Raw genomic sequence first — 25,109 nt, 5'->3', positions numbered from 1 at the left:
TTCCACGTGATTAGTAGAATGACATTTTAAAAATTATGTCTTAGGGTTGGTTTGGTACGGCATACCGTTTTTTTTAAAAAAACCGTATAGCGTATTGAAAATTTTGGTACCCAAAAAAACAGATATATATATATCATATATATTTCATACCGTTCTTACCAAAATATTCAGTATATCAAATTTTTTGTACGGTATCGATAAATACGGTTTTTACCGAATTGTTTGAGTTCTATTTGCAACTAACCTTGAGAAATTACCGAAGTTAGCTATTAATGAAGTTAGCTGGACCAATATTATGCGAATGTGAGGAAGTGAGTAGTTCCTAGCATATTTGGATCATTCCAATCCAATTAATTTAAAAGAGGATTATCGACGTTCAACATGAGTTAACAAAGCTATTTTTAACCACGTTTAGGAAAAAACGTAAAAACAAAAACAAAAACCAAAACAACCCAGCAATAAAATCTACTAAAAAACAATAAAGGAGTACAATCATGTGATATTTCAATCGATCAAACGAGAATTACTACTTTAAATTGAGAAATACCCAAGGTTTCAAGAAATTGACAAGTTAGTTACCGTTTCTTTTGATCTTCATTTCCACACACACAGCCAAAGAAAAATATGCCCCAACTCCCAAGGTTTTTTTTCCTCTTTCATACATATGATGAGCGTCATAAGGATAGTGTAGTAAAACAAATTCACAAAAAGGTTGGTACAGAAGAAATTGGATAATTGGAATTTGAAATGATAGATTATTCCACTGAAATTTGTATAGGATGATCAATGTCAATACCAATTAATAACTTCAAAAATATCGTTGGCACTACTAAACGACAACTTGGAAAAAAAAATATGTAGATTACCTTAGAAATGTGAGCCGTGCTGAACAAATAAACATGGCCAATGCCATCTTCGGCGGCCGACTCGTATGTGATGATCACTACACTCCTCGAAAGCAACTTCAAAATTGATTTACCTTTTATCAATAGTAGACTAGATCCTCAAGAATCTAAGCGCAAAATTTTTTATCTATAAATTTATACCACTAGCATCTAACCCAATTCACTAGTTTTAAAAGAGAGTCATCGACATTCAACATGAGTTCAATGTAAGCTTTTACGCACTTTTTTCATAACAAAACCAGAGCCACCTTCATAGAATCAAATGCAGCGCATTCTTGGAACAAAACTATTTTTTCTGCACCCTCACACATTCAACTAAAGCTAGTGCATCTAAACTAGAGCCAGCATAAATCCACCATTTTCAAACAGAAGTCCTGCATCTAAAAAAAACAATACAAGTTCATGTCTCAATACAACATCTCAAAAGCCCTGCAAAAGTTCAAAACTAAATTTAGTTACAAATATTAGAGTTGAACTAAATCTATATGCACATACCTATAGTTCATGTTTTATTTATTTATTTAGGCGACTTTTAAATTTTTTGCTTTAATTACCTGATTAACTAATTTATTTAATTGATACATTACTTTGGTTTCTTTTTTTCCCACTATTACTTAATTAGATTTTTAAATATAATTAATTGATACATAACTATACATTCTTTCAAATAAAAAAATCGAATACTATTAATATTTTTTATTATAAATTCTTTCACGTAGAAAAGTGAATTACTTTTAATATTTTTTAAACCTACAATATCTTTTTTACTTCCAAAAATGGTTCGGACTTAATTTTTTAAAATTTTCAGTGGAGCCGGGCGGGGGCATGGGTTGTTTTTCTTCTTCTTCTTCCTTGATTAGTGATTTCAAATTCAAGATTGAGAAGATAGCTACTGGAATGATCAAGAGTGTATACTTGTACTTAGATATACAAAGAGTGATTCTTAGTGAAGATTTGTATCTTGTATCTTGGATTGATTCATAATAATATTGGCTCTCCCAATGGATGTAGATCATTTACGATCGAACCACGCAAATCTTGTGTGTGATTTCCGTTCTAGTTTACGGGTCAAACCACGCAAATCTTGTGTGTGATTTCCGTTCTATTTCATTCTTATTGATTTACTCATATCTGATATCATAAACAAAGATCACACAAACTGTTGCATGCGTTCTTGAATCTAATTCCTCGAGGACATGTGATTGACTCACCCTGAAGCTTCGTGGCCAAATACTCGAGGAAAGAGTTGTGGTTGAGCTTTCAAAAACATTAATTACAATCTTTCTTGCAAAGAAATTTATATTTCACGAGGTTGTGAACAACAACGGAGCCACGAATATGTCTCTATTCGGAAACAGATGCGATGAATGATTCAACACATTTTCTAATGGATGAAGAATCAACCAATCACATGGATCAACGAATGAATTACCACAGACATCCAGGAGGTGAAATCGCTGCGGTAGAGGGAGGTGGACACGACTTTAATGCGGATCTCTAAGGGTCCAGGAGGGCTGAGCTCTACTTCCTCAATCGCCAATGGCTCTCCTGCCGCCCACATTTAATCACGCCGCCAGCACCACCTTCCGCCGTCGAAGTGGTTGAGTTCATTATCGGAGCTGTTCACCAACTAACCAACTACTTCCGTTTTTGGTTTAGTTTTTATTGTGTAATATATTACTTCTATATGTATTGGCCAAATCCAACTAAAATAATGTAAGTTATCGATTTAAATTTAAAAATTTTACATGAAAGGAAATTTAGAATCACTCTAAATATATTTTGCTGTCTTTTTCATCAATAAATAAATTTACAGATCAAAGAAACAATGCAGCTACATGGAACATCCAGGATAGAGCACACAGGTGCAAATACATACTAACTCAGTACATCAAAATAGTATCTTACAAGTACAATAAGTACAAAAACCATTGAACATGAAGTCATATTTTCCTAAAGGTAGCAATGATGCAACGGTCAATGCCGTTAAACAATCTAGCGTTGTGTTGTGGCTGGCCCAGACACTATAAATTGTACGCGACATGCCTCGAATACAAGCTCTCATGTTCTATAGTCTCATGATACGTTTTTTTGAACCACTTCAACGTACTGGCTAACATATAAAACTTGATTCCAAGCCAATTCCGAACCCTGAACCAGAGATCATTGCTAAATGAACATTCCCAGAAGAGATCATTTTTAAACAAAGCACGTCTCTTGTCCAGAAAAAGAAGGAAAGATGTGTTTTTTTGCAGTCATTTGATTCCTCTTGATATGCTTCGGACTTTCTTTAGTCCATTAGCCACTACAAGAAGTTGTGGCTGGTGTCTACCAACAATAACTAATGGTAAACGGTATACATATGAGCAACATCGAATCTATCAACGGAATGTGGTAAATGCTTCCAGCCCACTCATCACTTTTAACCTGTTGTTCGGGACTTGAATATCAACATTCTACAATGGGCACTCCTCACAGGGTTTACAAAGAGATTTAACTTGCACGCCAAAGGAGGAAGGTCGTGTTAAGGATGAACGGCTGATTAAATAAAGCCTCCTGATTGGTGCTATAATATGTGGATCAAAGCGCATACATTCATACCTTGCACATCTACAGAAGCTTGATTTAAAGTTTCAGTACTTGAATATATGTTTGTCAAGCACAAAACCTCATTCACTCTGTACAATTATAACACAATATGGATGCTTTATAGCTGCTAATTCGTACCTGATCAAAGACGATCTGAGGACGCTACGCTCGAGGACTTTCAGATCAACATCAAGAGCATATATCATAGGGAGAGCCATAGTTTCTAGATGAATAACAGCTAGAATTCAAGACTTTAAAGATACTTAGTCAGATGATCTTCCACTATATTCCCAAATTTTGAGAGAAATCTCACAAGATTCAGAAAAGAGTAAATCTGCAGATCCTTGTAGAGAAGATATGAGGGCTCTGAGCACATAAAGTGCAAGGACTTTATGCTCTACAAGAGTTTGATATCTGGGTCTGGGGCACTACAAAGTTTCTAGACACAAGCATCTGTTGCATGATCAATCTTTTTAAGATGCTGGCTCAGCCCATTGACCAACTGATATATTGTGTTTGACTTAGGGTGAGTCACATCCATAATAGTAAATTCATGAAATCCATCATCCAGCTCTATCGAACTAACTCCAGATGGATTTTTGTTGTCTGCCTTTTGCATCTGCGATCTTGTGTTTGAGAAATTTCCCCAATCTCCAGACGCGGCATATATATTTGACAGCAGCGAAAAATTTCCCGCATTAATTGGCTCGAGCTTCATTAAAAGGTTGAGTACCTTCTCCGCAACGAATGCATCGTTGTGCATTCGACAAGCACCTAACAGAGAACCCCAAATAACAACATTTGGATCGAATGGCATGTCAAGCACAAGCTGAAAAGCTTCACTCAGACGCCCACCACGACCTAAAAGGTCAATTAGGCAACCATAATGCTGAATCTCAGGAACAATCCTATAATCCCTTTTCATGCCATAAAAATAACAAATCCCCTCCTTGACCATACCGGCGTGAGTACAAGCAGATAGGACACCAACAAATGTCACTTTATCTGGTGTACACCCCTCTTGTTTCATCCTAGCAAAAAGGTGAAGAGCCTTCTGTTCATATCCATGCATTGCCAGTCCATGGATCATGGTGTTCCAGGATACTACATTTTTTCTTTCCATTGCATTAAAAACAGCCCATGCCTTGTTCAAGCTGCCACACTTTCCATACATATCAATCAATGCATTACTCACCAGGATGCTACACTTATGCCTACTCTTTATTATAGACCGATGGACCCTCTTCCCTAAACATATCGAACCAGATTCTACACTAGCAGATAAAATACAAACAAAAGTTCCATCATCCAAATTGAACCCTCCCTCCTCCATTTTATCATACAACTCTATTGCCTCCTTCACAAGCCCCATTTCGGCATATCCGGATATGATTATTGTCCAAGGAACCGAATTTTTCACTGGCATTTTATCAAACAATACCCTAGCCATTTCGATATCACCCAGTTTTGCAAAGCCTGAAATAACAGTAGACCACGAGATTACATCCCTCGACGGCATCCTCTCAAACAACGCAAATGCCTCGCTCATCTTTCCAGCCTTCACATAACCATCCAATATCGTGTTCCAACTCACCTTATCTCTGTTTGGCATTTCGTCAAACATATTCTTAGCTTCACTCAAACTACCAGTCCTCACAAGCCCATTAATCATCGAATTATAGGTAACGACATCCTTCTCATCCATTGCATCAAACACATGCCTGGCCGCTCTGATACCCACTATCCCAAACTTTGAGTATGCATCAATTAATGAATTACATAAAAATAAATCCAAATAAAGATTGAGTTTTTCCACATGGGCATGAATCATTCTCACGCTTTCAAACCGTGAACATGCCTTCAGAAGAAAAAGATAAGTCCAGTTGTCTGGAGAAATTCCAGATCTCAGCATTTCATTGAAAACATCAAAAGCTTTCAATGGATCAGAATTTCGTACGTGAGCTTTGATTAAAGTACTACATAAACGAGTATCTGGGTAAGGAACTTGATCGAACACATTGATGGCCAACCCCGTTTGGCAGCAAAGTGATAAAGCTGAGATGAGTTTCTGAGCCACAAAGGGATCCATATGAAGATTATATTTGTAAATGAGAGCATGGAGTTGTTTTAGTTCGTTGATGTTTGTGCATTTGTCGAGGTCTGCGATTTTGAGCTCAAGAAACCTTCGTTTAGAGAAAAATGCCGGAGATCGAACTGGGGCCAGCATCTGCATTATGCGGTGTTCAGTGAGCAAATGTGCGCCAAAATGGAAATAGACCAAGAAAAACTTAGCAATGGATTGTGTTTCTGAACACACAAAGTCCATTACTCTATTCAATGACCAATTTCAAAAATAATTTTCAAATTACAAATCTAAAGTTAAATTATGTTATTTTTCAAATGCTAAATATGGTGCATTGCACTTTACCTTCCTATATAACCAAAAAACTACAACTGAAATATTATCTCTGATATTTTTAAAAGAGAGGCAACATCATGTTTGTTTCTATTTACAAGTGTTTTTACCAATATAAAAATGCTTTTGCAAAACCACAATGCAACCAAACTAGCATTGAGGAGAGGTTTACATTTAAATTAACACTGCCCAGCCCCTGCGACTAGATTTTTTTAGGTAACCTACTTGAAGGTGAAACTATTGGCATAAGAATAAGACTATAAAAGATTCTTCAAACACAGTTGAAAAAAATATATATGACCACTTAACTGTTATAAATAAACTCATATATACACTTCAAATTCAATTGAGATGGATCAAGACAGATCCATCTAAATTTCTAACAAGCCTGAAACTCTTTTACAACAAATCAAAATGTAAAAAGCCATAGGGTTCAGTCTGCTGAAAAGAAACAAAATAATTACTAGATGTTCCTGTCAAGACATATCAAGGAAAATAAATTCAGACGCACTAAAGAAAAGAAATCGGTGGGACAAAAAGAAAATCATATAACAGATACCAATTATGAGCGACCATAAAATTGACACAGAAGATAAGAATAGTTTTTACCTTGAGAGTGGGTGGTTGAATGGTATTGAAGTTGAAGAAACACGCCATAACACAAAACTCACAGCACTTAGCTAAGGAATCACTCCTCGAATATTGTTGATTGGAGGTGAATATTAAATGTTTTCCCGGCAAAAGCCTGAGAATTGCACTGCCAGAGATTGAACATTGATTTACGACAACAACAAAGATAATTAAAAAAATAAAATAGAGTAGATTAATTACAAAAGAGTGGCTAAGTTGGATTGGAGATAATCATGCTGCAAAACGGGTGAGGAAGGGGAAAGCGAATTTGACTCACTGGGGCAAAGCATATTGATAGCTCCATAAGCAACGCCATTCCCTTCCCTATTCTGCAGGCAACATCATATACTATCAGTCAGCCTCTAGTTGTTTTTATTTCAATTACCTGTTTTTCTATAATAACATGACTGTCTTACAATGACGGGTAGTTTAATGTGGAGTTTCTCAGTGATGTTAAATCAATATGGAGCTTGATTTTGGGACAGCACAACTAAGCTAATCATTAGTCAATCAACAAATATTTAACAGGAACGAATATCCTTACACCGAATTTATTCCCGAAATAGCGATTCTGAAAGTAACGAAATTTATGCAGCTCATCAATCGCAATGCCTTGAACATAACAGCATAAAAATACACAAAACAAGAGCAGCTACCCCTTTCTAATCGAAAGGGAATAAACTGTTCTATTATTGTGGTATGCCTTGAACAAAAACCAAATTCTACATTAAATGGCATCACTTAAAAGTAATATTTGGAACTTTTTAAAATCTACTTCAAGATAGTAAAATCCAAGGAGATTGATTACATTTGCAACAAGAAAATACTGGGTCTCAACATACAAACATGAAATGCAGGCAACTAAAGCTGGTGAATCCACTCTTGTCAACCAGTGGTCCAAGAAACAAGATCAAGAAAGTGAAAATGGGAATTGGGATTGAAAAACACCTGATTCCGCGTAGAGAACGATGCGTGGGCGATGGAGGGAAAAATTGAGGGCCGATTCCGAAATTGGCTGAGGATGGCGAGAATTGAAGATTGGGTCCTGTAATCAATGCGCAGAATGGGTTCTCTTACAATTTCATCAAAGCGTCTCTTATCCGATTTTCTTCTTTGTTTTAACTATCACGGGGATTGGCCAAATTTAACTAAGATGAATCGATACAATTTTGAATAATGTAATCGATCAATTTATATTCAAATGAAACTTTAGTTTGTAAAATCAAATCCACGAGTTTATATATAATTTAGTTTGTAAAATCAAATCAAATCCACGAATTTAGTTTTTATATATTTATTTATATTATTAATTAATTTATAAATAAATAAGATGATGATTTTAAATTTGATTTATTATTGAGCAAGTCTCGTGCGAAACATTCACACAAATTTACAATCGTGAGACAGTTCTATTCATTTCATATCTAAATAAAAAATTAGTATTTTTGATATAAAAAATAATATTCGAATCAAATATGATATGTCTCATAAAATTGAATCGTGAAACGATTTTATATGAGTTTTTTTGTTTATTATTTCATTGTAACAATAAAACTATTATTTTTTTCATTTCGATATTTCTTCATCATAATACTGATGTGACATCGAATACATAATAAATGTCTAAGGTCACATTAGCAATATCAACGTCTCGTCGCCATTTCAGATATCACGTCATTATTTTCTAGTACATAATCATCCTTTCAATAAAAATGACCAAAAACGAAAAAATACGTAAGCTAGTTGAATAAAACTATAAAATGATCAACACCCTGACAAAAAAATGCAAATCGTATAAATTACTGGACTAAAAACGTTGCTCTCCCATTTTTGAACAAGCATATAACGAATCTTTATTAATAGCTCAGAATCTCGAGATACTCGTATACAAAATGGGCATGCATTTTAGGCAGACGGCATCATATACCATATACCAGCTTTCTGTCAATGCCTGCAAATTTCTTTTAATCAAGAATCAGGAAAGTGGTTTCATTGTATAAAATAATAAAATTATAAACGAAGAATTGACATATAATTTGATCTAAAACTGCACATGAAGCTATCTGGGATACACATCATCAAGAACAAACGATATAAAAGAAAAGCGTTGGGCAACTCTGGTGGCAACTATTTGCAGATGGAAATTCATTCTTTCGAGCGAATGTTAGCTCTTCCTATTTTAAGCAGCAGACAAGCGTGTGGCACCAATATCGCGGACCGAGTCTCGGAAGAAAATGATTCTTCACCTAAAGAAAATATGGGACTCCGGATCTTGGTCCACGCATCTGGTTGTTTTCCTCAGTCTCAGTAAAAAACTTCACTTCTCTTTCCTAATCAAGGGAGAGGTTAGAAACGGAAACGGTAAGTTCGTGTAGATAATACTTGAAACAATGGTTTCCAATTTTGGATACTGCTTGGTTTCAAATATTATATCCATGCCTAACAATGCCTTGTCGCAAAGGAGACCTTTGCTTTAAAAGCCACTACCGAATAAGGTTTTGACGCACAAGGCATCCTTTTTACTATTTGCTGAAAGCTTTTTTCCCCATAAAGCCTAAAAAAGATCTCCCAAAGTCATCTGAGCGATCACAAATAGGATCTAATTTCACACAGTAAAATACAAAGATTGCTAAATTATTCCAAAATGCATAGACAAATTCACTTTACCCCCACACGCACACAGAGATAAAGAGAACACCACAAGGATATGAGCTTACTACCATATTTTCGTTGAAGCTCAATATTGAAGCAACATTTCCGCACCGGTAACAATAGTTTGGCGCAGACCAGACCTGCGTGATACACAGGGAACCAATTAAAAAATATAACAAACGCATGTCATTCTTTGTTTGGCATGGGATACAACATCATCCATGATACAGAGTTAGCAACTCACAGTAACAAGTCCTTTATCTTGAAACATATACTTTAAACCTTCTTGGACAAGTTGGTGGGCCCGACAAACTAAATCAAGTTTGTTAATATGATTGAACTGCGGAAAACAATAATTATGTTAGCGTGACTTCTCATACATTGAAATCTGTTAAGCATTCCAAAGGTCGAGTGTTTTGCCAGTAAAAGTTTATAACAATCTTTTCGTCATGTGCAGCTGTTTTTTGCCATTTTTTCGGACATCTCATTGCCTGACCTCAGATGTAACCCTTGATCCAAAAAGCCAGCCTGCTCCTCGAGGACTGACGGCCCATGTCTCAATATCTTCAGGATCACTCCACATTAAGTCACAGAAGGGCCCTTCATGAGGGATTTCACAATTCCGCTCAATTACTCGAATCTGCCAACCAAAACCAAACAAAAAATATTCCAACATATCTTACTCACTAAGACTGATAATTTACACCGCAAACAAGTATAACAGAACAATGGTATCACTTCAATATAATTGAATGCTTGTCTCATGACAGGATCAGAATATGATCCAACAAATGCAAAAATTATTGTACATGCATGGCATTCTCACCTCCTTATTCTCCTTGGAGAGCATATCATCACACTCTCATATTATACCTGGGCTTACTATTCTGTTCATTTTGAGATTTCCATGCATATTGACAAAAATAATAATCTCGAAACTGATATTGATCTAACCTGATCAATAGTTCTAATATCTGGGGATAAGCCACCATGCACGCAAAGTACCTGGTATTCCAAAAAGGTTATAGTTACTACCACCAGCAAACATATGGTGCACGAGAATAACAACAATGCTATTATAAGTGGATCTTCCAAGTATAATAAGCTCTTTACGCTCCATTCCAAACGATTTTCAAAACCTAAAGACTAGGTCACATGTCACCAATATCTGAAGAAAATAGCAATTCTTTTGCAACTTTCAAATAATAAAATATCTCTTGGTGGATTTTTTTTTTTGGGTGTGGACTGGGAAAGGGAAGAAGCATACCGTCCCATCTATAATTGCTGACAGAGTTAGATAGTCAAAAACATCTGTGCAGTATCGCCAAGCGTTAGCATTCCCATATTTCCTTTGACATTCATCATAGAATCCATAAACCTGCAAAAACAAGAATGTGAAAATCAGTCAGCACACAGAAGTCTCCTGTCATGATGAATAACTATATTGAGTAAAGGCTGTTGTTAGTTGATGCAAGAATCAGTAAATGCCATAACGTGGTTTCTCAATTTCTATCCAAAGAAAACTCCTAGTCGTATGAATAAGGATTATTTGGCCAGAATAATACAGTTCTTTTACGAACTTAATCATTGAAGATAGCATTCATCACGGATAATGGACAAGTTCACAACATCACTCACCTGTGTTAGTTGCCTGCTCTCATGATTCCCACGTAGAAGAGTTATGTTAGCTGGGTATCTGGTAGCAAAGGAAAAAGGATGAAAATAACTATCAAACTGGAGGAAAAATATGAGCTCAAAATCATCTAAATTTACTTCAAGGCTTCTGGCTATTAACTAGCTCAAAAACAGAGTCCAGAGTGGTAGATAATCCAACGAATCAATTTAAAGATTGCAGAAACACAAAACAGAAAGGGTGCAGAATTCTATTAACTACAAACACATGTTGAATTACAGAGATTTTCAAAATATCTCTAATAGTATTTTGTTAAATGAGGACAAAGCTTGAATAACTTGAGGAAGTCGGTTTCAATAAAAGGAATAAGAAGAATTCCAGTTTGAGTTATATATTTGAAAAACTGTGTATTTTATTTCTAGAACAGCAAAAGCAGTAACCAATATGAACCGATAAGTCAACTTTTGAAGATCCCAGAGGCTTCAAAAACCATAATGCTGTTGACAGATGTTCCTGGACAAGTTCTATATTAAATCAATTGAGCCAAATGCAACATGATTTCATAAAAACAGCGAAGCAATCTTACAAAAAATGTGGTAAATAAACTAGAAAGCAGATTAACAGATGCATGTATGATCTTGACAATTAAATCTCCCAACATTTTACGCACCTTGCTTTGAGAAGCAAAAGAATCGTGAAAACTTCTAGACTATTATAACCACGATCCACAAAATCTCCCTGCCAAGAAAATGCAGTAAGCTAAAGTTGGGAAGAAATTGACATATTGTTAAAAACAGGTTTCAATGGTTTACCATAAATATGTAATTTGTTTCTGGTACATGACCCCCAGTATGAAAAAGTTTCATTAAATCATGAAACTGTCCATGGATATCCCCACAGACAGTAACTGGACTATTGACTGGTTGAACATTTGACTCCTCGATCAAAATCTCCTTCACCTGAAAAAGTCACGAGCAGCTTAAGTTTAACAAACATGTATAAAACACTCACCGCCCAACACACACAAAGTAGGGACTGGAGCAACTTATGAATCACCACGAATCTTGAAAGAGGAATCGAAACAGCTAAAACGACTTTTTGTGATACAATTCACAAAAATCGGTTACCGAATTACTCTATCCCGAACCACAGTGTTTAAAAATTTCCAACAAGAACGCTAGACAACAAAGGGTAAAACCTAACCAAGTAAACCTAGATGCGACGCTATCCGAAAACGAAAAACCAGCTCCTAATTCTTCCCTTCCTCACAGAGAGGATTCCTTCAAAGCTTCCAGTCGATAAATTGGAGAAGAAAAACAATACACCACAGACAGATATAAAAACATCTAAAAAGGAGAAACTTTGTAACATACGTATTCGCAGAGAAGTTGAAGCTCGTCCTCAGACAAGTGCTGCCCATCTTTCACCTTCGGTATCCACTGGTCCAAATCCATTCCCTTCTCTTTGAATTACATTCAATTAACAACAGCAAGGATATAAATAAACAATATGAACGAATGTATCAAATCAATCCAGCGATAATCGATGTACAGCTAGGTAACAACAGGAGCCGGCCGGTGGGTAAGGGAGGCGATCGGCAGCTGGCGGGCGGGGAAATCGTGGTGCCGGAGAATGTGTATTCACTACTTGAACTGATTAGGGGTTTGTTTGCCAGCCCAATCACACACACACAATATACTCTACCAGCCGTCTGATATTTATTTATTTTTCAGTTATTTTCAAGAAATAAAGAGTAATAAATCATCTAAAAGACAATAATAAATAAATATATTTAAAACGGTTGAAAATAAAACTTGTTAATATTAAAAATAAATATGTTATGATGTATTGTTTTTGGATTATTTCTAAATAATTTTATAAATAAGTCTATCAATTTGTGAAGAAAAAATACAATTGAGTGGAAAAAATTTTATAAAGTGTGTAGTTTAATATATTTTTTGAGTTTGCGTTTGGGGATTTAATTCTAACTTTCCAATATATATATATATATATTCCCTTGATTATAATAAGCAAATAATGATAATCCAATAACTGATGTGTGGATTTATTAAGCACCAAATATTTGCAACAAGCAACACTGATTGATGACACTTCTATCATTCTATCTCTATCTGCTGTGGTACCGTTTCTTCAGCTTCAACACCATCGCTCCTCCCAATTTCTTCCATACTTAGCCCAGCAGCTTGGACCGTTCTGCTCACCCATTCCTTCAACGGCTCTTCGTTTAAATCGAGCCTCAGGAGGCCCGCAAATATCCCTCCCACGAAAGCTACAGGCTCCTGCAAATTATTCAACAATATAGAAACTCATCCAATGGAAAAAATTATGCTCCCATTTTGCTGAAATAATCATTATCAAAGAATGGTAAATCAACAAGTGTTGGTTATCAAACTTTAGAACAGGAAGTGAGAGAAGGAATATTTGTCCAGTAACTGTTCACCCGGTTTTAACTAAGCACGTCCTATGGTGTGTGACTGAAGACGCATTCCTCACAGGTGCAAAGGTGTTGTAAAGGATAAAGGGCCTGGTTAGTCGGAGCTAGAATATGCTATCATCTTAGATGCAACGAACTACATAGATTCAGAACTTTCTAACCAAAAGAGACTCAATTTACATTTCCAAACTTGATTGTATGTTGTTCCCATGCTAAACATTTCCCTTGGTTATGACCCAGTATGCATGCTTCATAGCTGCAAATTGATACCTGTAACCTGATCAGATATGCTACGAGGAAAATGAGCGCAAGGCTATTTCAGATCCACATCAAGAGTATACATCTTAGGGACGGCCAAAATTTCCAGATAAAAAAGATTGGAATGCAAGCAATCCTATTTAAGATAGGTACCTAGATCGCTCAGTCTATCAAATGATATGTTTGCGATAATCTCTGGCTTTGTGCGAAATCTCACAAGATTTATGAAGCAGTAAAACAGCTTAATCCTACTGGTAAGGAATAAAGGCTTACACTTTGCCCAAAAAAAAAAATTCCCATTGCCTTAGAAAACGTTCCATGCCTCGTTCAAGTCGTCACACTTTCCATATATGTCAATCAAGGCAATTCTCACCAGGATATTAAATTTATACCTAATCTTTATTATTGACTGATGAAACCTCTTCCCTGAACCTAGCAAACCAGGTTCTGCACTTGCAGAATACTAACAGAAGCTCCATCATCGAGATTAAACCCCCGCCTCCTCCATTTGATCATACAACTCAATTGCCTTCTTCACAAGCCCCATTTCACCATATCCGGACAGAATTATCATCTAAGTCTTCATTGGCATTTATCTAACAATACCCAAGCCATTTCAGTGTCACTCAGTTTTGCATACCCAGACATAACAGTAGACCAAGAAACTACGCTCCTCAATGGCAATATATAGACAGCAAATGCCTCATTCATCTTTTGAGCAATTGCATACTTTAAACAGTGCAAATGCCTTGCTCATCTTCCAGCAATTACATCCTCTCAACAGCGCAAGCACCTCACTCATATTTCCAGCCTTCACATACCCATCCAATATTGTGATCTGACTCACTTCGTCTCTCTGAGGAATTTCATCAAATAAACTCTCGGCTTGACACAACCTACCTGCACTCGCAAGCCCACTATTCATTGAGTTATATGCAACAACATCATTCTCATCTATAACATCAAACACATTCCTGGACAAGCTAATAACCACTATCCCACACTCCGAGTCTGCTTCAATCAATGAATTACATACGAAAAAACCCAATTAAAGATTGAATTTTCATAAATGGCGGTGAATCATTCATTCTTACGACCTCAAGCCTGAACGCACATGCATTCGGAAGAACAAGATACGTAAAGTAATCTGGGAAAATTCCAGATCTCAGCATTTCACCAAACACATCAGAATCATTTCGGACATGGGCAAATGAGCATTCAGGCTAGTAACTTGATTGAACCCATTTAGCAGCACACTGATAAAGCCGAGATAAGTTTTGGTGCCCCAAAGGGATCTTCATAAAAATTGATTGCTTAACACTACCCGCGATTAGATTTCCTTGGGGTAACAAACTCAAAGGTGAAATCATTTGCATAAGACCATACTAAAGAACTCTTCCACACACAGTCGAAAACAAAACTGAACACCTAAAGAATATAAACAAACTTAACTATACACCTCAAATTCAATTGATAAATACCAAGATCAAGAGATGAAAACATGAAACTATTTCGCTAAGAAATCAAAATCTGTAAGTCCACAAAACACTGAGATGAAAGCAAATTCAGAACACACAGTGAATTATCCCCAAAAATTGATATGAAAGATAAGAAACGAGTTTACCTTGAGAGCTTCCTTGAGAATGGGTGGCTGGATACTACTGGGATCGAACATGTTTGCCCCAACTCGAAACCCACCACGCCTAGCTAACACATCACTCCTTCTCGAATATCGCCGATTGGACGTGAAAATCAACTGTTTTGCAGGCGCAAAAGGGTAGCTAAGGGGGATTGGACTCACGGGAACAGAGGATACCGATGGCACCACGAGCAAAGCCATTCGCTTCCCTGCTCTGCTAGCAGCAATGTTGGGACTATTTTAACTCCCTTCGGATAATAACATTTTCCAAAATTAGTATTGTGATTTTATTTGATAATTCGTCTCGATTATTATTTATTGATTAATTAACAACTAACTAATTTTTTCGATCTTTTTTTATGAATTTTGTTATTTATCTACATGAATATGTAGTAAAAAAAAATTACTTAAAAAAATCTAGAAATTAACTCATTTTTTTTTAACACAAAACAATTTTGTGAGATACACTGATACATATTTGACTCATGAAAAAATATTTTTTTGTGTTAAAAATAATATTTTATAGACCGGATCTTTACGTCTCACAAAAAAACCTATTATTATTTTTAAATGTGGTAGAAAAAGTGCACCAAAAATTAAATAAAATAATTCAACAAAACAAAAGCTAAACAAAATATATCAAATTAAAATTCTTATACAAAACAATCCGAACAAATATTTAAATTAATTATGGTGTATTTTCGTAAATATCAGTAAGGATGAAGTAAAATTTGCTATTGATATCTTCAAATCTTTGAGTAGGTCTCTTGTGAGACGATCTCACGAATCTTTATATGTGAGATGAGTCAACCCTACCGATATTCACAATAAAAAATAATATTCTTAGCATTAAAAATAATATTTTTTCATGGATGACTCAAATAAGAGATCCGTCTCACAAAATACGACCCGAGAGACCGTCTAACATAAATTTTTGCCCAAATTATTTAGCAAATGTAATTTCTCTTAAATATGTCGAGTCCCAATCCTAGGATAGTGAGATAGCTGAATATGTAGATGTTTTCTCCCCTTATGAGCACTCCTCGAGCTCCGAGAAGGACACACCTCGGGCTCGGAGGCTTAAGCGAATTAAGGCTGAGGAAGCTCGACTGAGGGCAGTCGGAATTCTTTGGTATGAGATAGTTGGGTCTTACTTTGATCTTAAGATGGGGATGAGATTATGGAGAGGTTGGGCATGCCATATGATTCGACATGTACATGCCTGATGTAGATGACCGAGCTCACAACCTCCCAAGGATTTTCCCACTTTCTACACGAAACAAATAGATATGGTTTTTAGGTTTCCCGCACTCCATCTTATCCAAAAAAATGTATAAATATTATTGTGTTTTCCCGACCCAACTGGCTCCGAACCACTTTTCTACCTTTCTTTCCCTAGGAGTTATTTTTAGGTACTTATCTTGTCCTTAAATTTGAAAGTATTAAAATAATCGCTCATGGTAGGTTCTATATCAATACCAGCACTAAATACCAATTTTTTTGTGGAGACCCCACCTCTCATAAAGAGTGGAAGAACATGTTATTTTTCGTTGGATCTCTTGAGCCCTTGGTCTGCAAGATGGACTAGGTCGAGCTGGTGCCTGTACGGCCATCGCCCGCCCTTGATCCCATCCTTTCTCTCTCCAATTTTCTGGCCACCATGTCGTCCATTTGTTTCCCCACTATAAGCCTCAAGAAGGATGATGTTTTGTGCCACTTCAGCCATAACTTGTTATTCTCACAATGTCTTGATCAATTTTCATTGGTAGGATAGCCTCGTGTCATACACCTTGCTATAAGAGTTTATCTCATCCATGTTCGCTAGGTGGTGTTGGACTTATGTATTGGGCTTGGTCCATTTGAATGAAAAATTAGACAAGCTTGTGGATGGTAAGTGGGAAGTGTCCCACATAGGAAAAAGAACATGGCATTGGTGAGCTTATATTGACTTACACTTTGTGGAGGTGTAAGAAAGATTGGTCAAGAGGCTCTCTCTCGCACGCCGGCGCAGGGGGTGCAAATCATGGGCCCGATTTGCAATGATAAAAGGCTTGACTTGTGTGCAAGCGTACGAGCGCGACCTGGGTGCGTCGAATGTCGGACCGATCAAGGCAAAATTTCCCACCAAGGTACACCTGGCTTTTGCTATTTTTTTTTTCGAAATTTCAGTTATGAATGACATTCCATCTACCTGACTCTTCATATGGCCTGCGTGACCTTTGGTGTTCCAGCTGCAATGACCTTTGACTGACCTTTGGCCTTTCGGATGGCCAGCCGTGACTGTCCATATGGAGCCGGAGTGCTTATATATAGAGGCAGCCTCAAGTCCTTCAAACTCTCTTGACACACTCTTCTGCACTCATATTTTTGAAGCTTTACTTTGTTGTCTCGGCTGCTGCTGCTTCTACCGGCTGCTGTTCCTCTGCCGTTATTCTGTCTTCGTGATAAAGTTCATGTACTTTTCAGTTCGTCATAGTGGTGCCTCGTGCTAGGGTACTGTTGGTTGTTTCGTTGTATCATGGGAAACAGACGTCCAAGTGTTGGATCTGGGTTTTCTACACGCTCAAACGCAGCGGAAGTTTTAAAAATTTTATTTATTTTGACAATCAAAATATGTTTTGCTTTAGGCGCTCGTATGATTTTATCATAAACATTCATAGGGCGTTAGAATCGTTATACCTTTGGTGAATAAATCACATGGCTCAAACTACTCCGGTATTAGCGGACGTAGCTCTTGTTGTAAATCCTTACAAACGTTCTTCGATCTCCTAATCCGGTCCACGACTGGAATATTTGTTCCTCTTCTAAATTGCACTAGAAATTTAGAAGAACTTTTGCGTAGAGATGGAACACGAAGAAAAAATCGACTCAACACAATAAGCCGAATTTTTCTTGTTTTGAGAAGAGATTTTCGAGAGATTTTTTGGTTAGTGAGACCTTTTTCTTCTTAAGAAACCTTTCGGTCATCCCATTGTCAAGTATGACATATATATCATTTATTTTAATTAACTAATTGTTGTTATCTTAATTAATCACATTAATTAAACAACTATATTTCAACAAATCTATTTGATTCTCAAAAATCTCACAATTCAAATCTGTGGAGGCTATGATTTTAGGTCAAAATTTAAAAAAAAATTCATGACCTAATTAGCATAATTAACATTAATGGACTTGATTAATTAATTGGGCTAGTCCAACTAGTTTAATTAATTAATCAAAGTCCATTAAAAACTTTAATTATTTAGTATGTTGGACTTGTACTCCTACAAGCCCATTAAACATACTTCCCACTATATTTAATTTAATATTTAAGAAACTCAACTTTTGAGTTTAATAAATTAAATTCATTATAAATTCAACATTTGAATTTATTATTAAAATTATAAATTCAACTCCTTGAATTTTATCACCTCCAAAATTTAATATTTAATAAACCCAACTTTTGAGTTTAATAAATTAAATTCTCAAATTTTATAAATTCAACAATTTGAATTTATTCTCTCCAAATTTCATAAATTCAACTTCTTGAATTTACTATCTCATAAATTCAACTCCTTGAATTTATTTTCTCAAAATTTAATTATCATAAATTCAACTCCTTGAATTTACTATATAATAATATAAATTCAACTCTTTGAATTTATTCTCCCAACGGGAACAAATGATCCTGTACTTGTGTGACCCTCAATGGTTCAGGGATACAGCTAGCCGTGGGTTCACAACTCTTTGTGATTCGGGACATAATCCTTTATTCGGGCTTACCCTAGTTAGCCCCATTCTTTTCATCAACACCTTGATCAAGAATGTCAGAACTCATTTCTGTCTGCACCCATCGGATCATGGTAAGAGCGTCTAGTAGCATCGCCCCTTGATCCCCTAGGTATCACTGATAGTGCCTGCAAGAACCAGTCGATTATGATTAGCGTACAGTACGGTCCCTTCATCTCAAATATCCCGATCGAATCTGCAACCATTGGTTCATCGAGGGTTGCATATTAATTCGATAACTATGTGATAACTATAATAGTGGCATCGCGTATACTATTTTGAGAACTTCTTCTCTAACGTACATCTCATACTCTGGCCAGAGATTCCATGCACTATTATTTCATCAGATCACACAGGATATCCACACCCGTAGGTGAGCGGTGAATCCCCGACTACAATACACTGGCTCCTATATGTGTCGCAACTGTACCCAGCCTCGCCACCTGATGACTCTCATGGAGCCGGTAAACGAGTCAAAGCACAGCCCTAGCATATAGAGCCTCAGTGTTGTCCCGGGTCGTAAGGACTAATGGTGTACAATCATAACCACGGACTTATCCTCTCGATGAATGATAACCACTTGGAAAGTCCGAGGGATGGTTGTTCGGTATAATCATCATATGATTACCCATCTGCATGATTGGACATCTCCATGCCCTTACCAAGAAACGCAGTACACAACATCACAGATGCTAGTCTCAAGCTCAAGCGACCTTTATCCCTGTTTTAGGCGGCTGAATCGACTAGGAACGAATTTAGAATATGCAGTGTTTACAAATGAGTTTCAACATCGAATTACGATTCATTTATATTAAAGCATAATCAAGGACTTTATCTATGTTGTTTGCATGAGTATACAGATAAAGTATAACAAGACCATAAAAAGTTAAATTATATTAAAATAAAGATTGTTTATTTCACTTGAGTCAATAAATTTCCTAGCCAACCGTTGGCTTGCAGGGCATCTACTCTAACACCAAGTTCATCCTCGAAGCACATACCGGAGGGGACCAATATGTTTTAAGGACACTGTATTTCATACAGACCTCGATTTGATTTATTTAAGAATTTTACTATTGTTTTGATTCGATGTACTGTTTTGATAGTTTTACACATACCTATCTGTCCTGTTCCATTCGATATATTTTGAACAACATGTGGTACGACAAGACCACGATACACTTGGGAGATCGTCCGCCTATTTTGCTTTTGCCGACCAGAGTCTAACCTTCAATGTTTGCATGATTGACCTATTAATTACTTTCGTATGTCCAATACTATGTGGGTAGGCTACTGCCGTGAATATCTGGTCAATTTTTATTTCCCTATACTAAGTCTATACTTTCTGAAGGGAAATATAATTTCTTAATTTAAATGATTTTCCTAATATTATTTTCTTCTTGTTGATCTAATTGAGTATAATATTTAATAAGATTTTTCTTTTCTAGATAATGAGATAATTATGCAAATATTATCATGATATGATATCAATGTTCAAAAGGAGTTTTGTTTCTAATTAAACTCCTACTTTTCCTTGTGGAATAGGTTTCTTCGTGGAGATAACAAAGAAGAAAAACAAGGACACTTTTAGGGCGGCTGCTTCTCAATTAATCACTCAAGCACTTTTGCACATCGTGGTTTTCAGAGAAAAACATTCTCAATGACGTTGCTGGTTTGAAGAGTGCTGTTGCACGTGCTGATGTAATTGTTGGAGGCATTTCAGACAACACGCGTGCAAGTGTTGGCTGAAGATCGGGTTTTGTTGTTTCAAGTTTCTGGCGTCTCGTTTTGGCTTTCATATCTATGTTTTAGTGTTGTTGATTGTTTTAGAAAGGTATTTATTTTCTCAACGTGTTGAGGAAATTGATTTTAGTAATAATCATTATTGGTATTGTTTTCATGTAAACTCATTGATTTTATAGTGATTATTTTTGCCATGTGCAAATTTAATCTTGTTCATCATATTTACATAAAGTTATTTTGTGTTACAAACTTTTATAGTCCGCTGCATGTTGTCTTAAATATTGTAACATTTAGCACAATACTTAATTCTGATAGAAGACAAATTTTACAATTGCTACTTTTATATATCAAGCAATTGACCCTTACACTTTTGATCCACAAAACTAGCTTACATTACCTGATATGAGTCTTCTAGGTATACCAAAGTCAAAAACAATGTTTTTCCAAATGAAGGTTAGCACCTCATTCTCTGTGCCTTCTATCCATTTTGATAAATAATACACGACCACACGTAAAAAATTTCTTCTACTCCTTGTGAGAGAAAAGAGCCCAACAATATCCAAGTGATTGACCAAAAATGTAAAATTTTAATGAAAGAAAACACAAAATCCGCAAATTTTGTTGACCAGAAATTTATTTTTCTTACATCTATCACTATTTCGTATTTTTATTATCTTATTAAGTTTGTGCATAACTTTAATAGATACAAAAAAATTGATGTCACGATCTATTTTGTGTTTTTTTTAATCCATACAAAATAATTTCTCATTAATTTTTATAGTTATGATATGATCTCATTTAAATATAATCAACTCAAATTATAATATATACTCTTTTAAATTATATTATTTCATTTAATTAATTTTTTTATAAATATGATATTATATTTATTTAATTATAAATCAATATAGTTAATAAAAAAATTATACGTACAAAATATATATATATATATAAAAAAACCAGGTATTTGATGTCGTCTTTCCTATCCCATGCCTGGTTTGATTGGTAGGTCGCATACTTCGCATTAATATATATATATATATATATATAACCAGGTATTTGATGTCATGTCTATCCTATACCATACCTGGTTTGAGCATTATAGGATTTGCATTGAAGAGCCCACGCATGAGAGTACGTGTCGTGATTCCTGCATTTCATCTCCCAAGTGTCCAAATCCATTTCTCTAACTTTGGCACCTCAATATATCATCCCTTCCCTTATCTAGTCTCCGCGTCTGTGTAAAGCATCTTCCATCGGTTCCTACTGCCTCTGCATCTACAATTTTCAAATATCTTACGTTCAACTTTCTGTATATCATATATTATATTGTTAGCATACATCAAACAAGGAATTGAGAAGCATCAGCTGTTGATTATTGTGCACATTTAAAGACTACTAGCTCATATACAGCAACGTAAGAAGGTAGAGATATGCCTCGCAGGTATGATTTTGGGAGGGCTGAAGAAGCCATCCACCCCGACTCCTTCAGGGCCACCTTGTCCGAATTTCTCTCCACTTTCATATTCGTCTTCGCTGGCGAAGGCTCCATCCTCGCTCTTGGTATCATTCTTTTCATGCTTCATTATATTTCTGAAATTGCTTGATATCTTCTTGTTGATGACCAGTTTACCAATAGTGTATCGTTTTGATTTGGTGCATGCATGCATGAACGATGATAATCTGCTCGATCTAAATGTCACATGTTTCCAGATAAGATGTATAGGGACAGGACTTTAGGCGCGTCGAGTCTGCTTGTTATCGCACTCGCCCATGCGTTATCGTTCTTCGCGGCCGTTGCTTCTAGCATGAACGTGTCCGGTGGACACGTCAATCCAGCCGTAACTTTCGGTGCACTGGTGGGCGGGAGAGTCTCCTTGCTGCGCGCAGTTTACTACTGGATTGCTCAGCTCGTAGGTGCAGTTGTTGCTTCTCTTCTACTGAGGCTTGCGACCGGTGGCATGGTATATTCTATGCATCTTGAACAATTTTTTTTGAATGTCATGTTTGATTCGTAATCGTCGATCATTTTGCACGCAGAGGCCTGGTGGTTTTTCGGTGGCAGCAGGAGAGGGATCTCTGAATGCGTTGTTAATGGAGATAGTAATGACATTTGGGCTGGTTTACACGGTGTTCGCAACCTCGATCGATCCGAGAAGGGGAAGCTTGGGCACAATCGCGCCACTCGCGATCGCCTTCATAGTCGGTGCTAATGTGTTGGTGGGAGGACCTTTCGATGGCGCTTCAATGAATCCGGCTCGAGCATTCGGTCCGGCCTTGGTGGGGTGGCGGTGGAGTTACCACTGGATATATTGGCTCGGTCCCTTCGTGGGTGCGGCATTGGCGGGTCTTATATACGAGTTCGGAGTCATCGGAGTCATACAACCGGAAGCAGAGGTTCTCCACACTGGCCACCACCAGCCTCTGGCTCCGGAGGATTATTGAGTCATCTAATTTATGCTTGAAACTGTACGTGGGGGGGAGTGAATAAAATGAGACCGGTTCATGTTGATTGTGTTGAAATAGTGTGCCGGCTCCTGATGCATGAATGTACGTACGTACTTTGGCTTTCATTCGAGACATCCGCATATATCTCTATCATGTGTGTATAAATGTCAATAAGATAGGTAAAAGTACGTATTAATTTCGACAAATAACTTGCTTTTATATATATATTTGGTTATTTATTGAAGTCGTTTTATTGTAGATCAAAATCTTGTATCGTTTCTCTTTAGTTTTAATTTTTTTTTTTTTTTGAAAGATTTTCATTTACTTATACTACTGTTATAACATCGATTCCTCGATATTAATATATCTATTATATTAATACCTACAATATTCTTCAAGATTAATAATCATTATCATTCATCTTTATTTTTATTTTTATTTTTATTTTATACCCGTCATAATGATCAATACTACAGATAATTTCTTGGCTTATGCTTGTTGGTTGGTACATACATTCTTCAGAAACACTAACACAGCTAGCACTAGCATTCCATAGTTTACATAGAAATAAACATATGCAATACGTGTGTATCTTTTATTAGTATATTATTAAGTATGAGATCATTAGAGTAACTATCTTATAGAACACCAAAATATTTAATTCCATAATTATCCTTCTTATTCTACTAAAAACATTATAAAATCACTTCATATTTTACATAAAAAAAATCTAAATTAAACTTCCATGTTAAGTCGAACAATTCTTCTAAATTAAAAATAATTAATTTCATGTGAATTGTTTAATATTATTTGATCAAAATAATAACATATGTAACGCGTGTGTATCTTTTACTAGTTTTAATAATATGTTATGTTTTCAATTATGACATTTACTTCATCTGCTTACTAATGTAAGCTGCAGCATAACCCTTGAATATAATATATTATCATGAGGTCTATCTCGCAACGTAGATAATGAAATTCAATAGAAATTGTACTGTATATTATAAATTCGTTCATAGTCGAATCAGCCACTTAAAATAAGGATAAAAATCGCTCGAGCTCGAGACAAACATCCGTGATGTAAACACCACGTTTCATTGGTAAGAGCATGAATGTGTTCATTCATACATATGAGTGCTAATTAGATAAGGCACTGAACAACCTTCCATCGAACTTTTCAAGTGGTTATCACTTCTCGCATGGATTAGTCCATGATTATAGCTGTACATCATTAGTCATTTGGTTCGAGACAATATAGATGTTTTACGTACTAACACAACAATTTTATTTTTTCACCGACTTCACGAGGATCATCAGTTGGCAATTTTAGGTATAGTTTCAACATAAATAAGAGTCGTAAATGAGTTTTCTCTGGTACAACCACTCTATTGTCCACTTCTAATAAACGTGATTCCGTTCTTATATTACTTTGCTTTGTCTTTGCCACTGCCGGCCTAAACGCGCTTTGTTTTTAATATCTTTCTTCATAAATTGTAGTCTGGGATTCACCACTCGCCTACGAGTGTGAATATTCTATATGATTCCCTAACACTAGCATTCCACCGATGGATCATTACTTAATAACTCAAAAGTTAAGCATGCTTGACTTGAAAAAATATGGGATGAGTGACACTGTGAGAAGTTTCGCTGGGTGCGTATTAGTGAAATATAAGCACGATAGAAAGACACGTGTTGGTGCAGTAGAGACTATCGTCGAATTTGAAACGTTACACTTGTCACAATAATGATGTTGTAACGTTACACTTATCACAATAATGATGTTGTATCATCGGGGAAGGAAGAGTTTCTGAAACCCATTAATCGAGGAACTTGCTTGCAAATTTTAAAGGAGAGAAATCAAAATAATGATTTCAGCCTTAATTTGATTTCTCTAGCTTATATGATATATGAACCCTTTCAAAAGCCTCTACATAATCAAATTGATTCAATAGGTCCGGGCTGATTGA

General features: G+C 36.1%; 4 protein-coding genes and 1 long non-coding RNA gene across 13 annotated transcripts; 1 reads left to right on the top strand and 4 right to left on the bottom strand.

Annotated features, from left to right (window-relative positions):
- Positions 1 to 2,682: 2,682 nt before the first annotated feature.
- On the bottom strand, positions 2,683 to 7,701 carry LOC142522386 (pentatricopeptide repeat-containing protein At3g29230-like). Of its 8 annotated transcripts, none has more exons than XR_012814468.1 (5): positions 7,489 to 7,701; positions 6,742 to 6,869; positions 6,520 to 6,667; positions 3,633 to 5,721; positions 2,683 to 3,515 (listed from the first exon to the last, which is right to left on the bottom strand). XR_012814468.1 is itself a non-coding variant. In XM_075625752.1 (4 exons), the coding sequence occupies exons 2-4, from the start codon at positions 6,828 to 6,830 to the stop codon at positions 3,934 to 3,936; spliced, it is 2,025 nt and encodes a 674-aa protein (XP_075481867.1). In that variant the 5' UTR covers positions 6,831 to 6,869; positions 7,489 to 7,661; the 3' UTR covers positions 2,683 to 3,933. The 8 variants fall into 8 exon arrangements, 6 of the variants coding, with proteins under 6 accessions (XP_075481867.1, XP_075481863.1, XP_075481868.1 ...); XR_012814469.1 differs by having other exon boundaries at positions 2,685 to 3,056; XM_075625752.1 differs by having other exon boundaries at positions 2,683 to 5,721; positions 7,489 to 7,661.
- Positions 7,702 to 8,513: 812 nt separating this feature from the next.
- Positions 8,514 to 12,533, bottom strand: LOC142521733 (phytochrome-associated serine/threonine-protein phosphatase). 2 transcript variants are annotated; one of them, XM_075624889.1, is made up of 10 exons: positions 12,199 to 12,533; positions 11,638 to 11,784; positions 11,496 to 11,563; positions 10,831 to 10,888; positions 10,460 to 10,570; positions 10,147 to 10,197; positions 9,689 to 9,832; positions 9,437 to 9,532; positions 9,258 to 9,332; positions 8,514 to 8,870 (listed from the first exon to the last, which is right to left on the bottom strand). In XM_075624889.1, exons 1-10 carry the CDS (start codon positions 12,277 to 12,279, stop codon positions 8,787 to 8,789), a joined length of 915 nt encoding a protein of 304 aa, XP_075481004.1. In that variant the 5' UTR covers positions 12,280 to 12,533; the 3' UTR covers positions 8,514 to 8,786. The 2 variants fall into 2 exon arrangements, with proteins under 2 accessions (XP_075481004.1, XP_075481005.1); XM_075624890.1 differs by having other exon boundaries at positions 9,261 to 9,332; positions 12,199 to 12,532.
- A 330-nt stretch (positions 12,534 to 12,863) lies between these two features.
- LOC142521734 (UPF0426 protein At1g28150, chloroplastic) lies at positions 12,864 to 15,443 on the bottom strand. Its single transcript, XM_075624891.1, has 2 exons — positions 15,163 to 15,443; positions 12,864 to 13,125 (listed from the first exon to the last, which is right to left on the bottom strand). Exons 1-2 carry the CDS (start codon positions 15,376 to 15,378, stop codon positions 12,943 to 12,945), a joined length of 399 nt encoding a protein of 132 aa, XP_075481006.1. The 5' UTR covers positions 15,379 to 15,443; the 3' UTR covers positions 12,864 to 12,942.
- Positions 14,006 to 15,156, bottom strand: LOC142521735 (uncharacterized). Its single transcript, XR_012814372.1, has 2 exons — positions 14,435 to 15,156; positions 14,006 to 14,392 (listed from the first exon to the last, which is right to left on the bottom strand). It is a non-coding gene; the product is annotated as an uncharacterized LOC142521735 (long non-coding RNA).
- A 6,448-nt stretch (positions 15,444 to 21,891) lies between the features above and the next one.
- On the top strand, positions 21,892 to 23,289 carry LOC142522778 (putative aquaporin TIP3-2). The gene is made up of 3 exons (XM_075626309.1): positions 21,892 to 22,254; positions 22,405 to 22,655; positions 22,732 to 23,289. The coding sequence occupies exons 1-3, from the start codon at positions 22,125 to 22,127 to the stop codon at positions 23,134 to 23,136; spliced, it is 786 nt and encodes a 261-aa protein (XP_075482424.1). The 5' UTR covers positions 21,892 to 22,124; the 3' UTR covers positions 23,137 to 23,289.
- The last annotated feature ends 1,820 nt before the right edge of the window (positions 23,290 to 25,109 follow it).

Source organism: Primulina tabacum, chromosome 13 (assembly GCF_025594145.1).
Source record: "Primulina tabacum isolate GXHZ01 chromosome 13, ASM2559414v2, whole genome shotgun sequence".
Lineage (NCBI taxonomy): Eukaryota > Viridiplantae > Streptophyta > Magnoliopsida > Lamiales > Gesneriaceae > Primulina > Primulina tabacum.
The sequence above is the reverse complement of the archived record's forward strand: the minus strand, read 5'-3'. Positions and strand labels throughout refer to the sequence as shown.